Genomic DNA, 25403 nt, shown 5'->3' with positions numbered 1-25403 from the left:
TGAACATCTTTCTGGAAAGTTCAATTTACCAAATACTTAATCTTTCAGACATCTGCAAATCAGACGTTTTCTGAAATCTCAGATATCTGATTTTCCTTGGGCACCTGATACAAACATTGTTGATATATTATTTAGGCTACATTATTCTAGCATAGCTATACTATCTATTATTGATGATAAGTTGGTGAGTTTGAGACATGCCCCTCCAGTTAAAATTAAAAATGCCTGGAAACAGGGTTTAAATATCTCATTAACGGACAAAGTCTGGGATCTAATTCTTAAGCTGGGTAATACTATATCCTTATGTGCCCGTCATTGTTTGTTACAATTTAATGTTGTACTTAGGGCAAATGTGATAAATGTAAGAGAGGAGAGGGGTCTTTAATTCATATGTTTTAGATATGCCCTAGCCTTGAAAAATACTGGAGGGAGGTATTTCAAACTTTATCTTTAATTCTTTATGTAAATTTAGAGTTGAATCTTTTGGTTGCTCTTTTTGTACTTCATGAACAAAGTACTTTTTTTCCTTTAGTCATACAACTTGGGTTAGGGGATGGGGGTTTAGAATCACGCTGCACTTGATAAAAATATTTTTGATGAAGATTTTGCATCATGGTTGTGTTATGTATTTTATAGTTTGATGAGTTATCTAATTTATAATTGTTTTGTATATGCATGCTTATTTGTGAAAAATCAATAAAAATATTTAAAAAGAATAGTGTACTTGAAGAGGCTGATAAGAAATGCTTAGTGACATTCCAAATTTCTTCAGGATTCTGAGGAAGTAGAGGCATTTTCTTACCCACATCAATACCAAGACAAGTCAATGCCAATGTTTAAACTTCAGAATTTAAAGTAGTCTTTGAACGTTTCATTTAATTTAAATTTAAATGTATTTAAATCATCACCTTGGGATCATTGTCATGGGCCAGGAAGTAAGCTCTTCCCCTCCTTCAGAAGGCTGTATCCAGGTCTTTGGTCTTGCTGAAAGAGGGGGAAGTTGCTGTCTTGATACCAAGCCACAAGTTCCTCCAACTCCATTCTGTTTTCCATGTTATCATTGTCGGAGATCTTACCTGCATGGAGTTGAAGCTGTTTGACAACAGTCATGGGTGTGCAAAGAGTACAGTGGAGAACAGAGTACACAGCCTTGTGGTGCCTCGGTGATGAAGTGGTGCTATCAACAGTCTTCACTGATTGTGGCCTGCAGGACAGAAAATCATGGATCCAGTTGCAAAGAAGTGCTGAGACCAAGGTCAATGGAGCATTGGGATTCTTTACATCGAAGAGACTAGGCACAGATTGGGATATCGCTTCACTGAGCTCCGTCCGCTAGTAACAGAGACCTCCCAGTAGCCACATTCCGATACTCATGTGTTTGTTTGTCAATGACCTTGTGCTCTATCCCACCAAGACAAATTGGAGGAACAATACCTGACTTTCCATCTGGGCACTCTCCAACCAGATTGCATCAACACATAATTTTCCAGTTACTGCTAACCTGCTCTCCTCTTTCCCCTCCCAGTTCTCCCCCCCTCCCTTCACCAAGACATCCCTCCTTCCCTTGATCACTGTTGTTCCCTCCCAACCTCCTCTACTTATCACTTACTACCTTTGCAAACACACCTCACCCTTTACTATTTTGTTCAGATGCCTGCTGACATTTTTCCATACATTGATGAAGGGCTCAAGCCTGAAATGTTGGTTATGTACATCTTTGCTATATAAAGGACACTGTTTGACCTGCTGAATTTCTCCAGCATTGTGTCTACAAATTTTCATGTTTTACTTGGGGATTGGTATGTTTGGTACCATTTAAACTTTAAATTTAAATTTAAATAAAATTTAGACATACAGCACAGTAATAGGCCCTTTCAACCCACAAGCCCATGTCACCCAATTACACCCAATTGACTTACAACCCCCAGTACATATCAAAAAGTGGGAGGAAACCAGAGCGCCTAGGGGAAAATCCATCCAGATGTGGGGAGAGCATACAAACTCTTTACAGACAGCATAGGATTCAAACCTGGTACTGATCACTGCCTCTGTAACAGTGTTGTACTAACTGCTAAGCTAACCATGGTGCCCATTGCATTGAAAGTGGAGCTGTCCTGGATAAACAATATTTGTTTAAAATGAGAGGGGTAAAGTTAAAGCAGGTGTGCAGAGCAAGTTTGTTTGTACAAATTAGTCAGAGCCTGGAACAAACTACCAGGGGCAATGGTACATCCAGATATAATAGTACTGTAGAAGAGGCTTTTAACAGGGAATAGAGGGATCCTGATCACGTGCAGGCAGATTTAGTTTAATTTGTCATCCTGTTTACCATAGATATAGATATATCCTGTGCTTTCCTGTTCAAAGTTCCATCATATATCGGTTTTGCAAATTATAATTTTTTTTGTGAAAATACACTTTATTCACAAAAAATTATTCAGAAAAGAAGTATTCAAAGTCCTTTCACATCCTTGGTGTCGAATCCATACATTTCCATCACTGTACATTGTTAGAACCATTTCCCCCACTGTTGCGCCTTTTGGTTCCTCCCCATTCTATTGTTTGAGGCACTTCCCCTCAGTCTCAGCCCCTCATTGTCCATTAACGGAATAATTTTTGACTGTGGTCCTTCCCCACAATGCCTTTTCATTGACTGCACCAAGCCTCAGTGCATCCCTCAGCAGGTACTTCTGGAGCCTGAAATAAGCTAGTCAGCAGCATCTCCTCCACCAACATCTGTGTGCTGGAAGTGAAAAAGTTTCAAGCAGACCAAATGGTGTCTTTTTCTGGGTTGATGATCTTCCATCAGCTCTGGATGTCTGTATATATGCCCCTGAGAACAGCCTGCAAATCAGAGATTTCTCTCTTGCACTGATGCTGGCGATAAACCATGACAAGGACCTTTGTATCCTTCCCCAGACACTCTTAGCAAATGTACATTCTGCAGATGTGTGCAACTGTCTCCACTCCACCGCAGTCATCTCAAGGGCAACGTGTGTTGTGGGTGATATTGCTGCAGCACAGGAAATAATCTAAACGTGAGGGCTCCTCTCACTACCAGTCAGGCCAAGTCTTGGAGCTTATTCGTAAGCACTGGAGACAAGTTATTCCACCAGATGATCTTGACAGTCTGCTCGGGGAACCTCTACAGTATCTATCGAGTCCTTGTTCCTCAGTGCTACAGGACATTAGTGTGGACCAGAAGCTGATAGACCTGTGGTGTTTGTCTAGAAGAACCTTTTCACAAAGGATAGGTGGTGTGGTAAAGTCCAGCTGACTGGGACATTGCATACCAATGGGGCCAGGCCCAGCCACTGCAACACCTGGAACAGGGAGCAACCTCATCACATCGTGATTCAGTACTTTTGTTCAACACACAACCTGATGCAGCTACACACAAAGGAGAACATCTGGATGAGCCCCTTGCTTCCACTGTATGGTGACTTCTACATGGCAACACTTTGGACCTTTTCCATTTTGGATCTCTAAGTGAACCAGAAGACTGTGCTGGTGATTGCCAGGGTGGAAGTGTGGGGCATGGGTCCCCTCTGCACCATACTCAGCAGTACTGAGGCACCTCGTACCTGATGTCCACATTCTTCCAGGTTATTGAATGGAAGTGTCTTGCCCAAAGACCCAATTTCTGGTGAACCTTTGCAATCAGACCAACTTTTGTTGCACTCCTTGGCCTCTGCAAACCAGCTCTCCAACACGTTCAGGTCATCAGATATGACTGTGAAGGGGATGGCAGATCAGTCAGACCAGTTACTGAAGGGCACTGCCTCGTTCTTCTTCCGATTTACCCAGGTGCCAAATGATGACTCAAACTGGCTGAAGATGCTAATCGATCTGAGGACTGATCGTGTGAACAGAAAATAGCAACTTCATCCATGTACAGGGAATCTTTGACCTGAGTGCTTCCAACATCACCCCATTTGGTTTTTTTTTTTAAACCTCATTATGCAAGTACTGAAGGTTTTTTAACAAAACTGCATTGGTTTCATTTACCATACATCTGCTCTCACTGCCTCTCCTTCTCCCCCCCCCCCCACCCATGGTAGGAAGGATAGATTTGCCTTTCCATTATCTTGCACCTACCAATCTCTTCATTTAATTGATCATTCTCTAATTTCCACCACTTTCAATATGATGTCACCACCATTCACCATGTGGTCCCTTGTATGGCAAATAAAACAAGCTTTGCAGTACACCACTGTTCAGCTGACAAGGATGATCCTTATTGGGTTGAATGTACACGTTGAATAGCCATGGATAACACGCAAATAAAGCTTTTTTACTGTACTTCAGTACACAGGACAATAAAATAATTCATTCCTCCATTTGTCTGTCACTTTGCCCTATTTATTCTTCAATTTGCCCTATTCCAGGTATTCTCAATCTTGTTTCAGCTGTGGCCTCTCTAGGACTCGGCTTAAACTTTCTGGACCCCCTTCCCTATGAAGCAATAGTTTTGGTTTCTTCCATACTCTTTCCTATTGAAAAGATATATCTATATCTCCCTCTCTATCTAATATATATATATATATATATATATATATATATTATATATATCTATTGTGACAGTACATAGTTATGTTTTTGGGAGATAAAATGGGGCAGGTTTTTTAGTGTAGTTCACATACAAACACTTTAAAACAGATCTTATTTAAAATACTGGAGCTCTGTTTATGCTAGACATGTCAGCCCCAGAACCTTTGAAAAGCTTTGGAGAGTACCCAAGAGACTTCACTAATGGATTGTTGTTTACAAGAAGGCAACAGATGAAAGAACTTGTCGGAGTCACATATTGTCTAGAGTGGAACTTGCTATTTTGTCATTTTGCAAGCAGAGAGAGTATCAAACAGGCTTTTTTCTGAGAGAGAGAGATCAGTTTTGCAGTCAGCAGCAGCAGCTGGGACTGAAACAGGACAAGCTGGCATGCTTGTGGAAAACCCTATTTGGAAGGTGGGTTGTGAGTGCTTAGTTCAGCCTGGTCAAAGCCCTTGTGGTTCATACAAGAGGAGAGGACTGGATATCTAATGTTTCACTTGAAATAAGAGAAACGAAAAGGAACTTTGTGGTGACCTGAAAGAAAGAGGTTATCATCTGGAGAACCCTGAACGGGCAGGTTTCGTCAGCAAGACACTGAAGTGGCTGTTTAAAAAGGAATCAGTTGCGGGGCCAGCGAACAACATACTCTTTCTGAAAACCGACAAGAACCTTCCTGAGCGGTAATCATTTACCTTTCAAGCGCCAAATCCTGGTGAACATTATAAATGTTAAATTCTGTGCACAGTACAAGAATGGCCTGCAACCAGTGAACTTGGAGGAATGAGAAGTGAGATTGGACTGTGAATCAAAGACCTTTTCTGAATTTACACACACATTACATACACGTGCTTAGAATTAGAAGGGGGTTAAGTTAGGTTAGTTAAGTCAATAGTAATAAGTTAAAGTGTGATTCTGTTTTCATGTTTAAAGATAATTAAAGGAAACTTTTGTTTAAGTAACCATTTGTCTTGGTGAATATCTATTGCTGCTGGGTTTTGGAGTCCTCACACGCACAATACAGGAAGTGAAAAGAAAACAAGGCTTTTACTTCAATGTGCTGGGGGGGGGCCCCATTGAGAATGGCTGCTCTATTACACTCCAAAATGCCCTCTTTTTGATATTTACAACAATTAAATTAGAAAATATGATATTAAAAGCAAAAGCTAATCTCAGCCAAATCTGTTTCCATAGAAACATAGCACAGAAACAGGCCCTTCAACCTATCTAGTCAGAACCAAACTCTTTATTTTGCTTTTTCTCCCCAATTACCTGCACCCAGACCATAGCCCTCCCATACATGTGCCTATTCAAATTTTTCTTAAAATTTGAAATCAAGCCCATATTCACCACTTCAACTGGCTGCTCAGTCCACACACACACACCAGTTTCTGTGTGAAGTAGCTCCCCCTAAACATTTCACCTTTCACGCTTAACTCATGGCTCAACTCTTGTTCTTGTTTCACCTAGCCTTAGTGGAAAAAGCCTGCTTGTATTTATTCTTGTCTATACCCCTCATAATTTTGTATACCTCTGTCAAATCCCCCCTCATTCCCCAGCAGTCCAGGGAATAAAATTCTAACCTGTTTAATCTTTTCCTGTAACTAAGTTCCTCAAATCCCATCAATTTCCTTGTAAATCTTCTCTGGACTATTTCAATCTTACTGGAATCTTTCCTGCAATTTGAGGACATAATTCAGATTGAAGAGTTTTCAGGAAACCATCCTCTCTTTGAATTTCTATTGAATACTATACTGGTTAGACAGCTTCCTCCTCTTCCTATTTCTTATGTTTGTAATTTCTTGTTTGTGTCACCACAAAGTTTTGAAAAGTTATTCAATCTGCAATGATAGTTCAGCTTTTCCTTCTCCACATTTGCTTCTGAACCTGCTGGGTATTCTATTTTAGTTCAGATTTCCAGCAACTTCAATCTCTTGTATCTCGCAATTCAGCATTAATCTCCTTACTTCTTCTATACTTTCTCTAAATCAATTAGCTACAATTTACAAATCTATACAACACTTTCTCAACTGGAACTACTATTTTTATTCTGTCAAATAATTTCAGTCTCCATTCCTGTCACATATATTCCCTCTCTCTCTATTCTTTACCCTTCTCTGCAATTTAAACACTAATTTTCTAAGTTATGCTGGTTTTCATGGAAGATAACTAACCTTACTTTTTTTTCTCCCACATATGTTGTCTGGAATTTTCATTATGTTTATCTTTCTCTTGGCTTGGCTTCGCAGATGAAGATTTATGGAGGGGTAAATGTCCACGTCAGCTGCAGGCTCGTTTGTGGCTGACAAGTCCGATGCGGGACAGGCAGACACGGTTGCAGGGGAAAATTGGTTGGTTGGGGTTGGGTGTTGGGTTTTTCCTCCTTTGTTTTTTGTCAGTGAGGAGGGCTCTGCGGTCTTCTTCAAAGGAGGTTGCTGCCCGCCGAACTGTGAGGTGCCAAGATGCACGGTTTGAGGCGAGGTCAGCCCACTGGCGGTGGTCAATGTGGCAGGCACCAAGAGATTTCTTTAGGCAGTCCTTGTACCTCTTCTTTGGTGCACCTCTGTCACAGTGGCCAGTGGAGAGCTCGCAATATAACACGATCTCGGGAAGGCGATGGTCCTCCATTCTGGAGGCGTGACCTACCCAGCGCAGTTGGATCTTCAGCAGCGTGGATTCGATGCTGTCAGCCTCTGACATCTCGAGTACTTCGATGTTATGGATGAAGTCGCTCCAATGAATGTTTAGGATGGAGCGGAGACAACGCTGGTGGATGCGTTCTAGGAGCCATAGGTGATGCCGGTAGAGGACCCATGATTCGGAGCCGAACAGGAGTGTGGGTATGACAACGGCTCTGTATACGCTAATCTTTGTGAGGTTTTTCAGTTGGTGGTTTTTCCAGACTCTTTTGTGCAGTCTTCCAAAGGTGCTATTTGCCTTGGCGAGTCTGTTGTCTATCTCGTTGTCGATCCTTGCATCCGATGAAATGATGCAGCCGAGATAGGTAAACTGGTTGACCGTTTTGAGTTTTGTGTGCCCAATGGAGATGTGGGGGGGGCTGGTAGTCATGGCTGATGGAGGACCTCAGTTTTCTTCAGGCTGACTTCCAGGCCAAACATTTTGGCAGATTCCGCAAAACAGGACGTCAAGCGCTGAAGAGCTGGCTCTGAATGTTTATCTTTATCCAATTACAAAATATTATATTGTAACAAAATTGAACTTTAGGGTAAACTACCTTAATTTTTCCCCCACCCCCACATATGTTGTCTGGAATTTTCATTGTGTTTATCTTTATCCAATTACAAAATATTATACGGTAACAAAATTGAACTTCAGGGTAAACTACCTTACTTTTTTTCCCCCACATATGTTGTCTGGAATTTTCATTGTGTTTATCTTTATCCAATTACAAAATATTATATTATATTGTAACAAAATATATGTCCCAGATATGGGACAATGAATGCCATTATAAAAATGGAGGGGTGTTGAGACAGAGGAAGGTGGTAGAACCAGAAAGGGAGGTTGACCAAATGGCATTAGGTAGGTACATGGAAGGATGGAATAAGTAAGGAACAGGAGAGCAACACTAGGTGGACTGGTGGGAATGGAACATAAGTTTCCTGCAAATGAAAAATTCAATATTTATGTTAATTGCCACGAGGGTAAGGAGTAGGATCTGGAGGGGGATCAGTGCAAGTGGCTGGTCAGAACCGATTCAGTCGCCCTGGGGTCTGTTTCTCTGCTATATCACATACCATTAGACTGTCGGCTCTTCAAGCAGAATGAGGTGTTTTTGGCTCCACAGACAGAGTACATCCACTAGTTCAGCAGCTGCAGTTTCACATCTCTATGAAGTTACAACGCGAGAAATAAACTGGATGACAGACTTAGTTTGGTATCCTGGAGGGGGAGGAGTGACCGTGTCAGGGGCAGTGCAATGCATGTCCGACAGCATCACTCGGTTCTCATCCTCGGTGGAGCAATCGACTTGAAAGTTGGACCTGCAGTGATTTTCTTTAAAAATTCGCACACGATTGCGTACTAAGAAATACTACAAAAATCAACCATAACTCGTTCCCACTGGAGAGCGACTTTTCCTTCTCTATCCTTACACTTTTATCCGACATTGAGCACAACCGACCAGCTAAAGCGTTGTAAAATTCATCTCGGCCACGGGAAACCCGTCAAAAACCCATTCCTTTTGCAACCAGGCACCGCTCCCCCCCAAACTCTTCACCCAGCCCTTGAATCGACTGAGACCAGCGTTCGCCCGGCTCACAGTACTGCCCGCTGCCGGGCAAAGCCACAGGCACCCCAGAAACGTGAACGGGAATCCTCGGGCATTGAATCGAAATTAAAAAGTCGGCCTGTCACCGCCAGAAACGCAACCAACTGCCTGCTCGCCTTGGCCAGGTGCGGCCACCATTGCGATGGGAGCCTACCTGAGACAGATCCACGACCTCCACCCGGCCGGAACTTGACAAACAGCGGAACATCAAACGCCCGTTCTGGGTGACACGTCATCGTGCGTGTGACGTAAGCACGCTCAAGGAGGATTGGGCCCGTGTGCCTGGGACGGGGCGTGGTTTAGTGCTTCTCGCTCCACGTGATCCTTCTCCTCCAACTTTCAATCTTCAGCTTTTTATCGGTTTTCACCATCTGCTCACGTTTGTGCGTCAGTACATGCGGGAAAAAAAACCGAAGGGCGCTAGCAAGACCAAGAAAACCACTCCAATATGTCGACAAAATAGTGTATCTAGTAACAGTCAATACCTCTGTCATGGGTATGTGTGTAGAAACGGTAAGAGACAATTAATCACGGCAAAATGAACTTTCAAGGAGGTGGAATATTTGGAGCAGACCATTGCGATGTTTAAATTCTGCTATTGCATCTCTAATAAACAGTCGTTCAGTAATCATTTCTTCTCACCGGTGGCAGTGATGCTGTCAGACATGCATTGTACTGCCCCTGACACGGTCACTCCTCCCCCTCCAGGATACCAAACAAAGGCGGTATCACCCAGTCCCCTCCCTCAGTACTGCCTTGGAATCAGGCCAAAACATGTAAGCTATGACTGTAAGATTATAGTGATTAAGGCTTATGAATCTTGACTTCTAGCCCGCTGGGCCTAATTGATAGTACTACAGATGCAAGGAGGGAAGTACACACTGACAGGCTGTGGGGTGGAGGGCAGGAGTACTGACAGGAGGGAATGATATCAAAATTGGGCGTTATTTCAAAGCATAGTGTGTGCATTATTCTACCTTCACTAGAACAATTCATAATTCTGTGAGGATGAGCTAGATCATATCCATCCAGAATGAGCTGTATTCCAGAAATGTTCATTGTTTTGTTGGAAAAATGTGGGAGGAGCTTGACAAGAATGAGACTGAGATGGTACCAAGCGCACTTGGCTTCCTCAGAGCCATCCACATCATGAGCTGAAAGTTGTGTAAATATCATAGAGTGGTTATGAATGTGTACTATCTGGTTTATAGAGTGTAGTGGCTTTCAACTAGAGTAGTTCACTTGTTCTATCCTAGCTCATTCCCTATATTTTTTGATTTCTTGTCTTTGCCATATATTTATATAACTCTTTTGAAGGCCACGCTGGAACCTGCCCCACCATATCAGATTCCATCCACTTGCTTAAAACCAAGGAAAGGCTGATACGATAAATGGTTGAGCACTGAGGAGTGCGGTAGAACAGAGGGATCAGGAAATGCAGATATATAATTCCCTGAAAGGGATATCACAGGTAGGGATGGTTGTAAAGAGAACTTTTGGCATATTGACCTTCATAAAGTATTGAGTATAGAAGTTGGGATGTTGTGGTAAAGTTATATAAGACATTGGTGATACCAAATTGAGAGTATTGTGTGCACTTTGGTCAACTAACCACAAGAAAGATATCAGTAAGATTGAAAGAGTGAAGAGAAGATTGGTTAGAATGTTACCCAAACTTCTGGAACTAAGTTACAGGGAAAGGTGAGGACTTCATTCCCTGGAACACAGAAGAATGAGGGAAGGTTTGATAGAGGAATTTAAAATTATGAGGGGTATACACAAAGTAAATGTAGGTAGACTTTTCCCACTGATGGTAAATAAGATACAAACCAGATGACATGGATTATAAATGAAATTGGAAAAATTTAGGGGAGACATTGGATGGGGGGACCTTCATCACACAGCGGGTGATGGGAAGGTGGAACAAACTGCCAGCTAAATACGGCCTCCATTATTTTTGAAGAACTTGGACAGGTACATGGATAGGAGGGGTATGAAGGGTTATGGACTGGGTGTCCGTCAGTGGGACTAGACAAAATAATAGTGAGGCAGTCTAAAAGGGCCGAAGGGTCTCTCTGTGCTGAGATGTTCTATGGTAGCCTTAGCAGAAGGAAGGAAAGGGTGAGATAGAATCTTTTTCTGATGGGTTTTCCCAAATTCTGAAGGAGGAGTGGGACTCTTTCTATCTATTGTCTCTGTGTTGTGATGTTCCTTTTGGGAATGAAATAAGCACTTCTCCAGAAATCTTATCAGTTGTAGTTACAGAACTATGTTGGTAGATTAGACTAGCCACATACAATGGGAATATGATTTTATGCAAGGATACTGCTATCTAAAATAGCCTGAATACTAGAATGGAGCAGCAAGATGGTGAACTGTAAAGTTCCTGGAATGTTACACATCTACATACCCATTAAGAATGGTAGGTATCTGGAAGCCATTTTTTGAAAGATTGGTAGATAGAAAAACTCATCTCTGTAATTGAAACTATTTAAATGGCATTATTTAATCTATTTAAATAGTACTGGATTGTGTCCTTGAAGAGAGATCCTGCAGGGCTACAGACCCTGTGGTGCAAGGTAATTTAGATTTAATGGCTCTTCTTCAACTGGCATAGAATGCTTTCTGTGTTGTAAATTTCTTGTGGGAAGTAATGAGATCAATGCAAGGAAAAAAAGATGCAGAAAATATATCTCCCTCCCCCACTTTACTTTCAGGAACTATGCTAGTTTTCTAGAATTTTAAATTATCTTTTTTCAAATGCCATCGAAGCTTGAAATCAGTGTAAAATTTGAGTTACTAGCATCACAAAAGTTAACTACTGTGAAAGAGTGGTTTTCTGAGTAATTCTCTTGTTGACATGCCTTCATTCATTTTGATTTTATGCCAACATTTCTTTAAAACTAATTGCCTGATAAAAATGCCATGCTCAGCAAATTTTGAGAAACATCGGAACATAGGAACAGGAGTAGGCCAAAAATGGCCCATCGAGCCTGCTCCGCCATTCAATACGATCATGACTGATCTAATTTATGAGAAAACACTGAATGAGTTCCTGAATGCATCAATCATTTGGATTCCTCACTCACAATGCATGTCATGTAAAATCACAAACCATTTGGCTAACTGACATTATTTGGTCTGTGTTTCAAAAAGAGGTATTATTAAATATTGAACAAAATTGCAAAATAAAGCTCCATCTGATCCTGATGTCCCATTGTTTTATACATTTTGTGAAGTGTGTGAGGATGTAGAAGTAAGGTAAATTCAAGTAACCAAAAAAAGAAATACCCAACAGGGATTTAGGAGAAAAGTTCATTGAAAAGCTATATTTGAGATGTTAAATTGTGCACATATGGATTGTCCCTTTGGGAATCCTATAGATAGGGAAATGCATTTGCAGACTGTAACCAGGTACTGGAAATGTCGTATCTTTTCAGTATCTGAGACCAAAATTATTGACTGTGGTCAATGTAATTCCATGGGCTTAAAACCAAATAGTAGTTTGAAACCAAGAGGAACTTGAACTAGCTGTGTGCACAGATCAATGCTGGCTAGAGCTTAATCACTAATAGAGCAGAGGCAAACCCTGACCAGGCTTTGCTCGAATGCATTGAATGACTTCCATCTCATTAATATTATTAGCACTAATGGTGTCAACCCAGATTTTTCTGTGATAGTAGGGAAGTTTTGTTCTTGATCACTTTGATAATAAAAGTAATGTGTTCACATTAATTAAGAACATGAGGAGTATTTACAGTCTTTCGAGTACACTCAACCATTCAATATGATTGTTGTTGTCTTACCTCATACACATTCCTGCCTGAGTCCTCAATTTCATGTGCCTAAATATCTGGACCTCAGTTATTGGACATCAGAGAATCTAAAGATTGTTTTCATTTCCTCAATATGGTCCATTGTTTCAATTAACTATCTCTACAGTAAATATTGAGTCATCCTATTTAATATTCTGAGGACAAATTCCTCATCCCTAAAATCAGTTAGGTAAAATCCAAAACAATAATGCTGCAGATGATGGTTGAAATATAAAATTAAGACTAATGTTAAGTCAGGCAGTATCTCCAGAAGGAGAAACAGTGATGAACTTTCATCAGAATAATGATTTGAAAGTTTATTGACAGTAAATTATTAATTCTGGTTCTCCCTCTTTATGATTAACCTGATCTGCTGTGTATTTCTTTAAATCTAGTAAATCTATGCTATCTTGTTTCCATGGTAAGTGTAGCCTTGGAAACTACACACAATACTCCAAATGAGGTCTCAACAATGCCTTGTACATTTGCAGCAAGACTTAAACTTAAGAATGCCAAATCTGGCAACATTAGACAATGTTCAATTTGACTACATAATTACTCACTATAATTTCATCTTGAGTTTCTTCATTTCATAAACAAGCACTCTTAAATGCCATGATGACATTTGAAACAAATCTTTTTTGCTCTCCATCCTGTTGTAAAGAATTGTGGCATATTTTCTATAATAACACCACTTTCTGTATAATGTAACATTTTCTTTCTTTATTTTTAAATATTTTCATTATATACACAGCATAAGGAGAATAGAAATAACACAATTAAATCTACATGTCCAAATCTACATAGTACAGGACACCTAAAATCCGGAAAGCTCCAAAATCCGTCAAGTGGGGACCGGCGGTTGGGGGAGGCGGCCGAGGGACCACGGTCGGTGGAGGTGGCCGAGGGACCGGCGGTTGGGGGAGGCGGCCGAGCGGCCGAGGGACGGGCGGTCGGGAGGGTGGCCGAGGGATGGGTGGTTGGGGGAGGCGGCCGAGGGACCGACGGTTAGTGGAGGCATCTGGGCGGCCGAGGGACTGTGGTCGGGGGAGACGTCCTGGAGGCTGAAGGACCGGCAGTCGGGGGAGACAGCCGTTGGGGGAGACTGCCGGGCATCTGGAAGAGGGTGGGGGTGGATAGGTAGCACAATTCAGGTGCGCTTTCAGAAATCCCAAAAAATCCAAAATTCAGAACACACTGTCCCCCAAGGGTTTCGGATAAAGGATTGTGTACCTGTATAAGTATAATATGTATATAAATTCCAAAGAGTGAAAATGTGATGTATTAGAAATAATTCTCTTAACACAGAGTTAAAGACATAATTATAATACATATATTAAAAAAAAACAACAAATCTACAAATGCTGCAGCTCCCTCAACAGCCCCAAAGGCTAGAACTGGATGAGGTCCTCACCCGGGAAGAGACATACAAGGCAATTGAACAACTGAAAAGTGGCAAAGCAGCAGGTATGGATGGAATCCCCCCAGAGGTCTGGAAGGCTGGCGGCAAAACTCTGCATGCCAAACTGCATGAGTTTTTCAAGCTCTGCTGGGACCAAGGAAAGCTGCCTCAGGACCTTCGTGATGCCATCATCATCACCCTGTACAAAAACAAAGGCGAGAAATCAGACTGCTCAAACTACAGGGGAATCACGCTGCTCTCCATTGCAGGCAACATCTTCGCTAGGATTCTCCTAAATAGAATAATACCTAGTGTTGCCAAGAATGTTCTCCCAGAATCACAGTGCGGCTTTCGCGCAAACAGAGGAACTACTGACATGGTCTTTGCCCTCAGACAACTCCAAGAAAAGTGCAGAGAACAAAACAAAGGACTCTACATCACCTTTGTTGACCTCACCAAAGCCTTCGACATCGTGAGCAGGAAAGGGCTTTGGCAAATACTAGAGTGCCTCGGATGCCCCCCAAAGTTCCTCAACATGGATATCCAACTGCACAAAAACCAACAAGGTCGGGTCAGATACAGTAATGAGCTCTCTGAACCCTTCTCCATTAACAATGGCGTGAAGCAAGGCTGCGTTCTCGCACCAACCCTCTTTTCAATCTTCTTCAGCATGATGCTGAACCAAGCCATGAAAGACCTCAACAATGAAGACGCTGTTTACATCCGGTACTGCACGGATGGCAGTCTCTTCAATCTGAGGCGCCTGCAAGCTCACACCAAGACACAAGAGCAACTTGTCCGTGAACTATTCTTTGCAGACGATGCCGCTTTAGTTGCCCATTCAGAGCCAGCTCTTCAGCGCTTGACGTCCTGTTTTGCGGAAACTGCTAAAATGTTTGGCCTGGAAGTCAGCCTGAAGAAAACTGAGGTCCTCCATCAGCCAGCTCCCCACCATGACTATCTCCATCGGGCACACAAAACTCAAAATGGTCAACCAGTTTACCTATCTCGCTGCACCATTTCATCGGATGCATGGATCGACAACGAGATAGACAACAGACTCGCCAAGGCAAATAGCGCCTTTGGAAGACTACACAAAAGAGTCTGGAAAAACAACCAACTGAAAAACCTCACAAAGATTAGCGTATACAGAGCCGTTGTTATACCCACACTCCTGTTCAGCTCCGAATCATGGGTCCTCTACCGGCATCACCTACGGCTCCTAGAACGCTTCCACCAGCGTTGTCTCCGCTCCATCCTCAACATTCATTGGAGCGACTTCATCCCTAACATCGAACTACTCGAGATGGCAGAGGCCGACAGCATTGAATCCACGCTGCTGAAGATCCAACTGCGCTGGGTAGGTCACATCTCCAGAATGGAGGACCATCGCCTTCCCAAGATCATGTTATATGGCGAGCTCTCCACTGGCCACCGTGACAGAGGTGCACCAAAGAAGAGGTACAAGGACTGCCTAAAAAAATCTCTTGGTGCCTGCCACATTGACCACCGCCAGTGGGCTGATATCGCCTCAAACCGTGCTTCTTGGCACCTCACAGTTCGGCGGGCATCAATCTCCTTTGAAGAAGACCACAGAGCCCACCTCAGTGACAAAAGACAAAGGAGAAAAAACCCAACACCCAACCCCAGCCAACCAATTTTCCCCTGCAACCGTGTCTGCCTGTCCCGCATCGGACTTGTCAGCCACAAACGAGCCTGCAGCTGACGTGGACATTTACCCCTCCATAAATCTTTGTCTGCGAAGCCAAGCCAAAGAAAAAGAAGAAATATATATAGATATATATATATATATATATATATATATATATCTATATATAAAATAAAACAACTGAGCAGCCTATCCCAAGGATCTGTCGAATAGTTTAAAACATAGCTCTTGTCCACATATACAGATAACAAAACAGCAAGAATTATGTTGCGTCTGGAAAGGAAGAGTTAATTCATAGAATAACAGCAGTTAGATCCCATGAAAGTAATCAGTAAATGGTTTCCATGTTTCTTCAAATTTAGTAGTCATATCTAAAGTACGACTTCTGATTTTTTTTCTAGATTTAAGAAAGACATTACATGAGAAAGCCATTGAAATAATGTAGTAGAACCAGAGTCTTTCCATTTAAGTAAAATGGCTCTTCTAGCTAATAGTGTAGAAAAAAAAGCAGTTAAGAGGTTAGGTTGTAATTGAATAACCAGTATCATTGATAAAGTTTTAAAAATATCTTTCCAAAGTTTCCAAATATTTGTAGAAGACTTTTTGAGGAGGTGATGGAATCAGATACAGACACTGCATTTAAGAGGCACTCAATCAGGCATTTACATCGGCAAGTTTAGAAGAATACAGACCTAATGGGGTTTGTGTAAATGGCAAAAAGATTGTCATGGATGTCATAGGTCAAAGGAGTCGCTTCTATTCTGTATCACTCCATGATACAGAATGATACTCTTAAGACTCTACTGACCCTGGGGGAAAGAATTTATTCTCACTTCTAATCAGAAATGGATAACCCCTTCTTTAGAAACAGTGATCCTCGGTTCCAAAAAGTCAGTGAAGAGAAACATCATCCCTGCATCTACCCTGTCAGATTTCAAAAGAATGCTTTACATATCAATAAGATCATATTTTTTTTCTTGTCTCCAAAGATTATAGACCCAGTCTGCACAATCTCACTTCAAAGAGCAAACTCCCCATCCTGAAATCAAAAAGATGAAATTTAATTCCATTCTCTCTATCATAAATATATTCTTCTGTAGGTATGGAGGTCAGACCTAAACACAATATTCCAGATGCAGTTTCACTAAGGACAATATAATTGCAGTGAAAAGTCCTTACTCTTGCATATGTCTTCTTGTAATGTAGGCTAACAGAGAGTTAAACAGTTCTACAGCACAGACAGAGATAGCCCTTCAGCTCATATGAACTGGACTAGTCCCTTTGTTTTGCATTTGGCCCATATCCATCTGAACCTATTCTATCTACCTATCCATCTAAATGCCTTTTGAATGACACAATTGTCCTTGCTTCTACCACTTCATCCTGTGTGAAGAAAGTGCCTCTCAAGTCCTTTTAATTTTTTCCCTTCTCACCTTAAATCTTTGTACTCTAGTGTGGATTCTCTTACTGTGAGACAAAGATTATGACTATGTACCTCACCTCATAATTTTATAAACATCAAAAAAGCCATAAGTCATAGGAGCAGAAATAGGCTACTCTGGTCCACCATTTAATCTTGTTCCATTTTCCACTTCCCTGCCTTCTCACCATAACCTTTGATGCCCTAGCTCATCATGAACCTATCACTCTTTGCCTTAAATACACCCAGTGATCTGGTCTCCATAACTACCTGTGGCAACAAATGCCACATATTTTCCATCCTCAGCTGAAGAAATTCCATTGCAACACTGTTCTAAGTGGACATCCTTCGATCCTGAAGTTATGCCTCTTGTCCGAGACTCTTCCACCATGGGAAACAACCTTCTGCATCTACTTTGTCCACACCTTACAACATTCAAAAAGTTTTAATGAGATCCCTCCTCATTCTCCTAAACTCCAATGAGTACAGGCCAAAAGCTGTCAGATACTTCTTAAATGATAATCCTTTCATTCCTGGAACCATCCTTATGAACTTCCTCCGAACCCTCTCCAACATCAGCACATCCTTTCTTAAATGAGGAGCCCAAAACTGCTCACAATACTCCGTGAGGTCAGCATGGAATTCCTCCATTTCAAAAAAATACATAGTAAGTTAATTGGTCTATTTGGGAGGAATAGGCGTGTGGGCCAGAAGTGCTGTAACTATTCTGTAAGTTTAAATTTAGTTTTTAAAAATTTCCTATTATTGAGTGACAAAACAGTGCACAATGCTCCAAATGCTGTCTCACCAAAGTTTTAACATGAACAATTGTAGCATGACATTCCTGTTCCAAAACTCAATGCTCTGACTGCTGAAGGCAGTGTTCCAAATACCTTCTCCACTACCCATTCTACCTGATTTGGCTCTTTCATGGAACTATGTACCTATACCCCACTATTCCTGATGAATGATTTAAAGCCAAAATGTTGACTATCCTGACCTGCTGAGTTGCTCCAGCACTTTGTGTTTCTCCAGTTTTCCAGCATCTACCGTCTTTCTTATTTAATATACCATTAATTGGCCAAATCCAGGCCATTAGGACGAGTCTGGTTCATATGGGCCAAGGGGCCTGTTTCTGTGCTATAGAACTCTATAACTCTCTGTTATATTTCTTGTGTCCCCAAATATCTTGGTTCCAAAATACTTTTCCAGGACCTTACCATTCACCATGCTCTGGATTAACCTACTAAATACAACACCTTGCACTTGTCAGATTTAAATTCTATTTGCTATTCCTTGGTGAACTTTCCCACTTCAACTAAATCTCTTGTAATCTTAATCTTCACTGTTCATGATACCATAAATTTTGATGTCATTTACAAATTTACTAACCATGGCATCCAAATCATTAATATAGTGAACTCTGGCTTGATTCCTGCGGCACATCACTGGTCACATGCTTCCAATCTTAGTAACAACCCTCTGCTATCACCCTCTGTCTCCTACCATCAAGTCAATTCTTTATACAATTAGCCAGCTCACCCTGGATCTAAGGAGCTATGTCCTTCCAGACTAGATTACCCTGAGTATTCTTGTCAAATGCCTTGTTAACGTCCATGTAAAGTAGACAATGCCTAATGCTCTGTCCTCATCAATCTTCTTGTCTCCTCTTCAAAAGGCTCAATAAAATTTGGAAAACATAATTTCCCACAAATAAAGCCATGCTGATTATCTCTAATCAGTCTTTACCTTTCCAAATGTAAGTAGACCCTGTCTCTCAGTATGTTCTCCATTAACATACCCATGACTGACATTAAGCTGACCAGCCTCTAGTTCCATGTTTGCCCTCCTAGTTGCTTGTTGTACTTGCATGTTAATTTTCAGAGATATTTTCAATATATAAGAGTACCCAAGACACTCTGAGCATCAGATTTGCTTTTCCATTTGTTTCTACCAAAATGGATCACTTCAACTTTTTTTCCCCATCTGTCCTTTCCCATTCCATTCCTTTAGTCTGTCTATATCCCCTTATATCCTCCTCACACCCCACACAGCCTCCTAATTTTGTATTATGAAAAGACTTGAAGATAGTGAATCTGTCTTATCCTGTGAGTAGTTGTAGCATAACCTCACTTGCCACATCTTTCCATTCCTGAACAAATCTATTTATTTACTTTCCATTTTCAGTTCACCAACTTGTGTTCAAGATAGAATTCTTTCCAGGGTGTTACTGCCAACTCACATCAATTCTACTTCTGTTCATTAATTTCTTGGTGCATTATCAAAGCCTAAAATTCAAAATTTCACATCAACTGGTTCATCTAAGACTATTGAAATAATTGTAGATTTCTCAAATGACTGATTTCCTGATGTAAATCACCTTTCTTAAATAGTGGCTTACATTTGCTATTTTCCAATCTTTAGAATCTATGGAATTTTGAAAGATGATAACCACTAACTCGAAAGGCATTTCTTTTAAAATTTTGGGATGTTGGTTATCAAGTCCTGAATTTTCATCTTTCAATCCCATTAAATTTTTACAAGCATTAATTTCTTTCTGCTTCCTTTCACTCTGCATTTCTGGTTTGCCACCAGTACCTCTCATTCAAGAATAGTTTATTTTCCAAATGGCTCTCAGACTCTTGATCATATTGATCATTGACTGCTCTGACAGTACAAAAATGATTGTACGATTGCATATTTTTTTTTACAAGAGGTTTACAGAGAATATTTATTACCTTATGTGTTTCTTGTCTCTTAATTTAATTGTTATTTACAAGTACCTATTTGGCTGCAGCAAGGAAGAATTTTGGCATGTGAACATTATACAATGTGTATGACAATAAACTTAATATAATCATTTTGATTTTCATGTTCAGAAAACTTTTTGTGACTTCTGTCATCGAGTCAGACATAATTTTTCAAAATATATTTTTGCCATTTCTTTTTGAGTAAAAGCAGTCATAAAAATTAACTTTTAAAGTTTAAGGCTATTATTGCTAGGAAATTTAATAAATATATTAAAGACAGGGACTAGCCAATTTGAATGAATGAGAAAATAAACATAAAACTTCAACAGAAAATACGAACATTATTTTTAAGCATAGAATGGTGATGCTGGGAAGACCATGAGCCACAAATTGATTTATGAACTTTTTATGATACGAGTATCAATGCAAGCTTTCATTGCCCATCTATTGTTGCCTTTGGAAAGGTGATCTTGAGTTGTCTAAGGACCATGAGTTGTCCATTGAAATCCTTTTGGTGAATGTATTCCCAAAATGCTGCTGGGCAGGGAGTTCCAGGGTTTAGACCCAACAATGATGAAGGAACAGCAGCATATTACTAGATCAGGATGGTTTGCAACTTGGAGGGCAATCTGCAGGTGCAGGCATTCTTATTAGCTTCTGCCCTTATCCTTGTGGTCGAAACTGGCATTTTGGATGGTGCTGCCAGAGTAGTGTCAGTAAGTAATGGTTAATAGATATGGTATTCTAAACGTCAGAATGCAAATCATGGCAACCTCAGAGATCTGTATTGTAGCTTAATTAATTGGAGATTCATTTGGGCACATGTCTGCCAGATGGAATACAATGTTGGCAAATGTGAGGTTATCCACTTTGGAAGGTAAAATGGAAGATCAGAATGCTATTTAAATGGCAAGCGATTGCAGCATGTTGACCTGCAGAAGCACTTGGGTGTGCTTGCACATGAATCGTAAAAGGTTGGTTTGCAGGAGCATCAGGCTGTCAAGAAGGCAAATGGAATGTTGGCCTTCATTGCCAGAGGGACTGAATTTAAGAGCAGGAAAGTTTTGCTGCAACTATACAAAGTACTGGTGAAACTGCATCTGGAGTACTGCATGCAGTTCTGGTCTCCTTACTTCAGGAATGGTGTACAGTACTAGCTTTAGAGGCGGTGCAGAGGAAGTTCACCAGGTTGAATCCGGGAATGAAGGGGTTGGCCTATGAGGAGAGATTGAGTTTTCTGGGACTGCACTAGCTGGAATTTAGAAGATCTTAAAGAAACATAAAATTATGAAAGATAGAGGTAGGCAAATTGTTTTCATTGGTCGGGGAGACCAGAACTAGGGGACATAGCTTCAAGATTCAGGGTAGTAAATTTAGGACAAAGATGAGGAGGAACTGCTTTTGAATCTGGAATTTGTTGCCCATTGAAACAGTGGAGGTGACCTCAGTAAATATATTTAAGACAAGGTTGGATAGATTTCTACATAGTAAGGGAATTAAGGGATATGGAGAAAAGACAGGTGAATGGAGATGAGCCTATCATCAGATCAGCCATAATCACATTGAATGGTGGAGCAAGCTCGACAGGCTAGATGGCCTACTCCTGCTCCTATTTCTAATGCTCTTATTTTCATTTCCTAAGGTCAAGCTTAGTTTTCCATTCAAGGATGCAACAAGCTGTCTGTCGCGTAAGTGGGAATGTTAACTTGGATAATAAGTAAATTATATAAAATTAATAGTTTTTCTTCATTGTTTGTAGTCAAAACCATATAACTGTTTACAGCACGGAAACAGGCCATGTCGGCCCTTCAAGTCCGTACTGGTTCACTTGAACAACTCTACTAGCTCCTCCGCAAACTCCTGAGGAAGTAGAGGCTTTCTTCCTGATGCCATTCATAGTAGAGAATAGTTGGGGAGGACAGATAGAACAGGGGCACAGGAATAAATTGACAGTTTCTGCACAATCATTGGGATAAGAAGAGACTTATCCAAGTTTTGCTGACAATGCTTAAATGGCAACATTTTAAATAGAAGCATAACATTACTAAAGGGTGTGAAATGATGAAGAGATGACCAAAACTGGCAATGTTAACAAATCCTTAAAATAATCCTACAACAGCGCATTCTCCAACTGGTGAAAAAATAGAAGTTATAGAAATATAATAAACATACCAAATCATGTCGTTAGATTACTAAAATATCATCAAGAGATTTTAAAAAACCACAAAGGCTAATAAATGATGAGTTTTGACCTAATTATTACCGCAATGAAATATATGATTCTTAGTATTCTAGCCTAACATGTTTTGTTAAACCTTTAATGTGAGTTTGCATTAAATTCAATGTGCTGTTAACATGTCAGAATTTATGTTTGATACAACTCTCTTGCCATAATATGGCATGGATCATCAGTAATGTTGCAACAATTTAAGAGGAAATGCTGGAGAGGAAACACTAGCAAAGATATTTATTGTGAGGAAAACTGATCTGCTAAATTCTTTCAACCAGAAAATTAATCTAATTTTATCGACAGCAGAGATGATGTCACACAAAAAGCAGACATTTAAAACACTGGGCAGTCCACCTCAATAGCTTTATTGTTTCTGCAACGCAGGAAGGAACTTGAGGTGTCCATCACCAGCATTCCACATCACCATACCGGATCAATCCCACCCATTCCCTGTCTCCCACCTCACTGGCAAATTCTGCAATTTTTCATTTTTATCTTTGACTTTTCCAAGAGTGAAGGTTACAAGATTTACAAGAGGAGTGGGGAATGTATACTTACTGTACTATACAAGATATTGCCATTACGATACACAAAAGTGGTGGAGAAACTCAGCAGGCATGCAGCATCCATAGGAAGCATACTTTCATCAAGGTATGAGCAAAAAGCAGGCAGATGACTGAATAAAATGGTCCAAAGAGGGAAGAAGGGGCAGGGAGAGGAGCACCAGCCACCAGGCAAGAGGTTATAGGTAGATATGGGTGGGAGGGCAGAGAGGATAGGGGATAGCTCTGAATGGAGAGGGAAGTGGATGGGGAGCTGGAGGAAAGGAGACAGAGGAGTACAAAAAGTGGAGGAAAGGAGATAGAAGGGTGAAAAAAGTATGGGAGACTGAGGAGGGGCCTAACAAAACCAGAGAAATAGATGTCAATACCATCTGGTTGGAGAGGATCTCAATGGAATATTAGGTGGTGTTCTTACAATTTGCGGATGGCCTGAGTTTGGCGGTGTATGAAGCCATGGATGGTGTGGGAATGAGGTATGGAATTGAAATGATTGGCCACTGGGAGGTCTCCATTATTGCAGCGGACAAAGCAAAGATGCTTAAGGAAATTATCTCCCAGTCAGCGTCCAGTCTCTCTGATAGGATGCCTCAACAGAAGCACCAGATGCAGAAGATGACCCTTGCACATTCACAAGTGAGTGTTGCTTCACTTGGAAGGACTGTAGGGGCCCGGAATGGTGGTGAGGGAGCTAATGTGGCTGCAAGTTTTGCATTTCCTCCAATCTCAGAGATATGTACTGAGGGAGTGATTAGTGGGAAGGGATGAGTGGATGAGGGAGACAGAGATAATATCATTTGGGGCACACCAGATGGATCACAGTAGCTTTTTTCCTGTCTGCAGTTCACTGTTGCTTAATTTTGGACCTTGTTCAAGTCTGTCTCAGAGACATGCAGCATGGAATAAGGCCTTTCGGCCACTAAATCTGCATCAGGCACCAATATTCATATTGACATGTTTTCATATATTCTTTATGTTGTAAATGGACTTTACTCTGGTAACTACCTCTTCCCATATACTCTGTGCCGCCTTGGAGTTCCAGAAGTTCCTCGATTGTTCTCTCTTGTAACTCAAAAAATGTTCATTTGTGATTCTGGCTTTCCTCTGCTAGATTTCTAATAAATTGCAGCTAGCTTTAAAAAGACAGCCACAATCTAATCAAAGGATTGAAGCAAACCTGTTTAAGTGGTAGCCACTGTTTTTCCATGTATAACTGCAGGTCTGGCAGGATATTTTATGCCACCACACTTGCCTCTCTAAGTTAGGACCTTTTGAGACTAAGTGACAGATTTGAGCAAGTAGAAGAGGTATTCCTTGTCAACGTCATCAAGTGAAAGGATGATAGTGGACATTGAAAGGTCATCCAGTTGGAGATTTAACTTTACGTTAAATAAATGTGAGAACCTTTTTTAGTGGGCCACTCCTTCTCAGCGGGGCTATAATTGGGTGTCATGCTTTCTTGACAATGAAATGAATCACCATTCTTTTAAAGTCTCTCAAAAAAAAGGTGAAACTTTCCCTGAAAAGCTTCAATACCGTCTTTTCAGAAACAATTAAAGAAAGGCCTTTCTTGCCAATAATGCTGAATGAACCATGGAAGTCTACAGATGCTGTGATTGTAGTCAAAACACAATGAAATATTGGAGAATTTCAGCTGGTCTTTCAGTGTCCATAGGATTTGACAAAAATATAGATATGTTGCCGAAGTTTCGAGCCCTTCTTCAAGGATAAGCAGAATTCAGACAATGCTGGTTGGGGGAAGAATCCAGAGCAACAAAAGGTGTTAATTGGATATGAGAGGTGAGAATTTATTATGTCTATGCGGAAGGGAACAGGGAAACGGAAGCTTTGATTAATTTTGAGGGGATGATGTGGTTGAATGTGGACTGTAGTCAATAAAGAGTCTCCTCATGTATGCATCTCTTCTGCCCAGGTGTTCCAGCATCTGCTGTAGGCCTGTTGCTGTAGAAGGCAATTTGTTCCTCTTCTATTCTGTCCACTGCTGCAAATGCATCATGAATTTACTTAGCCATAACTCATTAGTGTGAACATTTATAATGTCCAATTGTCATAATCATCTTTCCTGAATTATAGAGATTTAGTATTCCCCAAATGTTGGTTGAGGTTTGTCCCTCATTATTATTTGGTGTTTCTTCTGTTTGGGACTAATTATATTACATTCATTGATGAATAATCTGTTCTATTTATGTTAGGCATGGGTTTAATATTAGAACACACAATATACAATTTGCAAAGCTAATCACTGCAAAATAAAGGGCATCATGAAACCAGACTGCTGATCTGCACACACAGTTATCTGAGGCAAATTCTCTTGAATCTAAGCAAGAAAAACAGAATAACAAAATTCACCACTAAATGTAGCTTGGAGTAATGCACAAAAAGCAACCACATTGAGAGGTGTGAGATAATGTCTGTAAACCAGAAGCATAAAATTTTCCAATTCTTTGATGTAATTGACTGCTGCCATATGTTAGGATATTTAAGCTTTCTCTGTGTTATATTAGCATTATAAATCAATATAAAATTTGGGTAGAGTTTGTAAAAAGCAAATTGGAAAATAATTTGAGCTGAAGAATGTTAGGTGTGTTGCATGGCAAGCTACAAAGGAACCTGTGGTACATGCAGAAATACAAAAAAAAATGGTCAAATAGAAATCAGAGAAATAAAATAATGCAGAAATTAATCCCAAATAGTCTT

The 25403-nt window shown here is 40.7% G+C and overlaps 1 protein-coding gene and 1 long non-coding RNA gene across 16 annotated transcripts in view; one reads left to right on the top strand and one right to left on the bottom strand.

Annotated features, from left to right (window-relative positions):
- The window catches only part of LOC138751434 (glycoprotein-N-acetylgalactosamine 3-beta-galactosyltransferase 1-like), a 60631-nt gene extending 51126 nt beyond the window's left edge, over positions 1 to 9505 (bottom strand). For 10 of the 15 annotated variants that reach the window (XM_069913686.1, XM_069913693.1, XM_069913695.1 and 7 more), the window contains exons 1-2: positions 8994 to 9074; positions 1077 to 1204 (exon numbers count right to left, since the gene is read on the bottom strand). Coding sequence is in view for 3 of the 15 variants with exons in the window: in XM_069913692.1 (XP_069769793.1) it covers positions 1077 to 1110 (34 nt within the window). In the remaining 12 variants the exon portion in view is untranslated. The other 5 variants (XM_069913699.1, XM_069913701.1, XM_069913688.1 and 2 more) reach the window with 4 other exon arrangements.
- Positions 8751 to 25403, top strand: part of LOC138751436 (uncharacterized) — a 50740-nt gene continuing 34087 nt past the window's right edge. Inside the window, exon 1 of the long non-coding RNA XR_011349923.1 lies at positions 8751 to 9352. This is a non-coding gene — a long non-coding RNA (uncharacterized lncRNA). The remainder of the gene's footprint in view (positions 9353 to 25403) is intronic.

Source organism: Narcine bancroftii, chromosome 1, assembly GCF_036971445.1.
Source record: "Narcine bancroftii isolate sNarBan1 chromosome 1, sNarBan1.hap1, whole genome shotgun sequence".
In the NCBI taxonomy this organism is placed as follows: Eukaryota; Metazoa; Chordata; class Chondrichthyes; order Torpediniformes; family Narcinidae; genus Narcine; species Narcine bancroftii.
The sequence above is the reverse complement of the archived record's forward strand: the minus strand, read 5'-3'. Positions and strand labels throughout refer to the sequence as shown.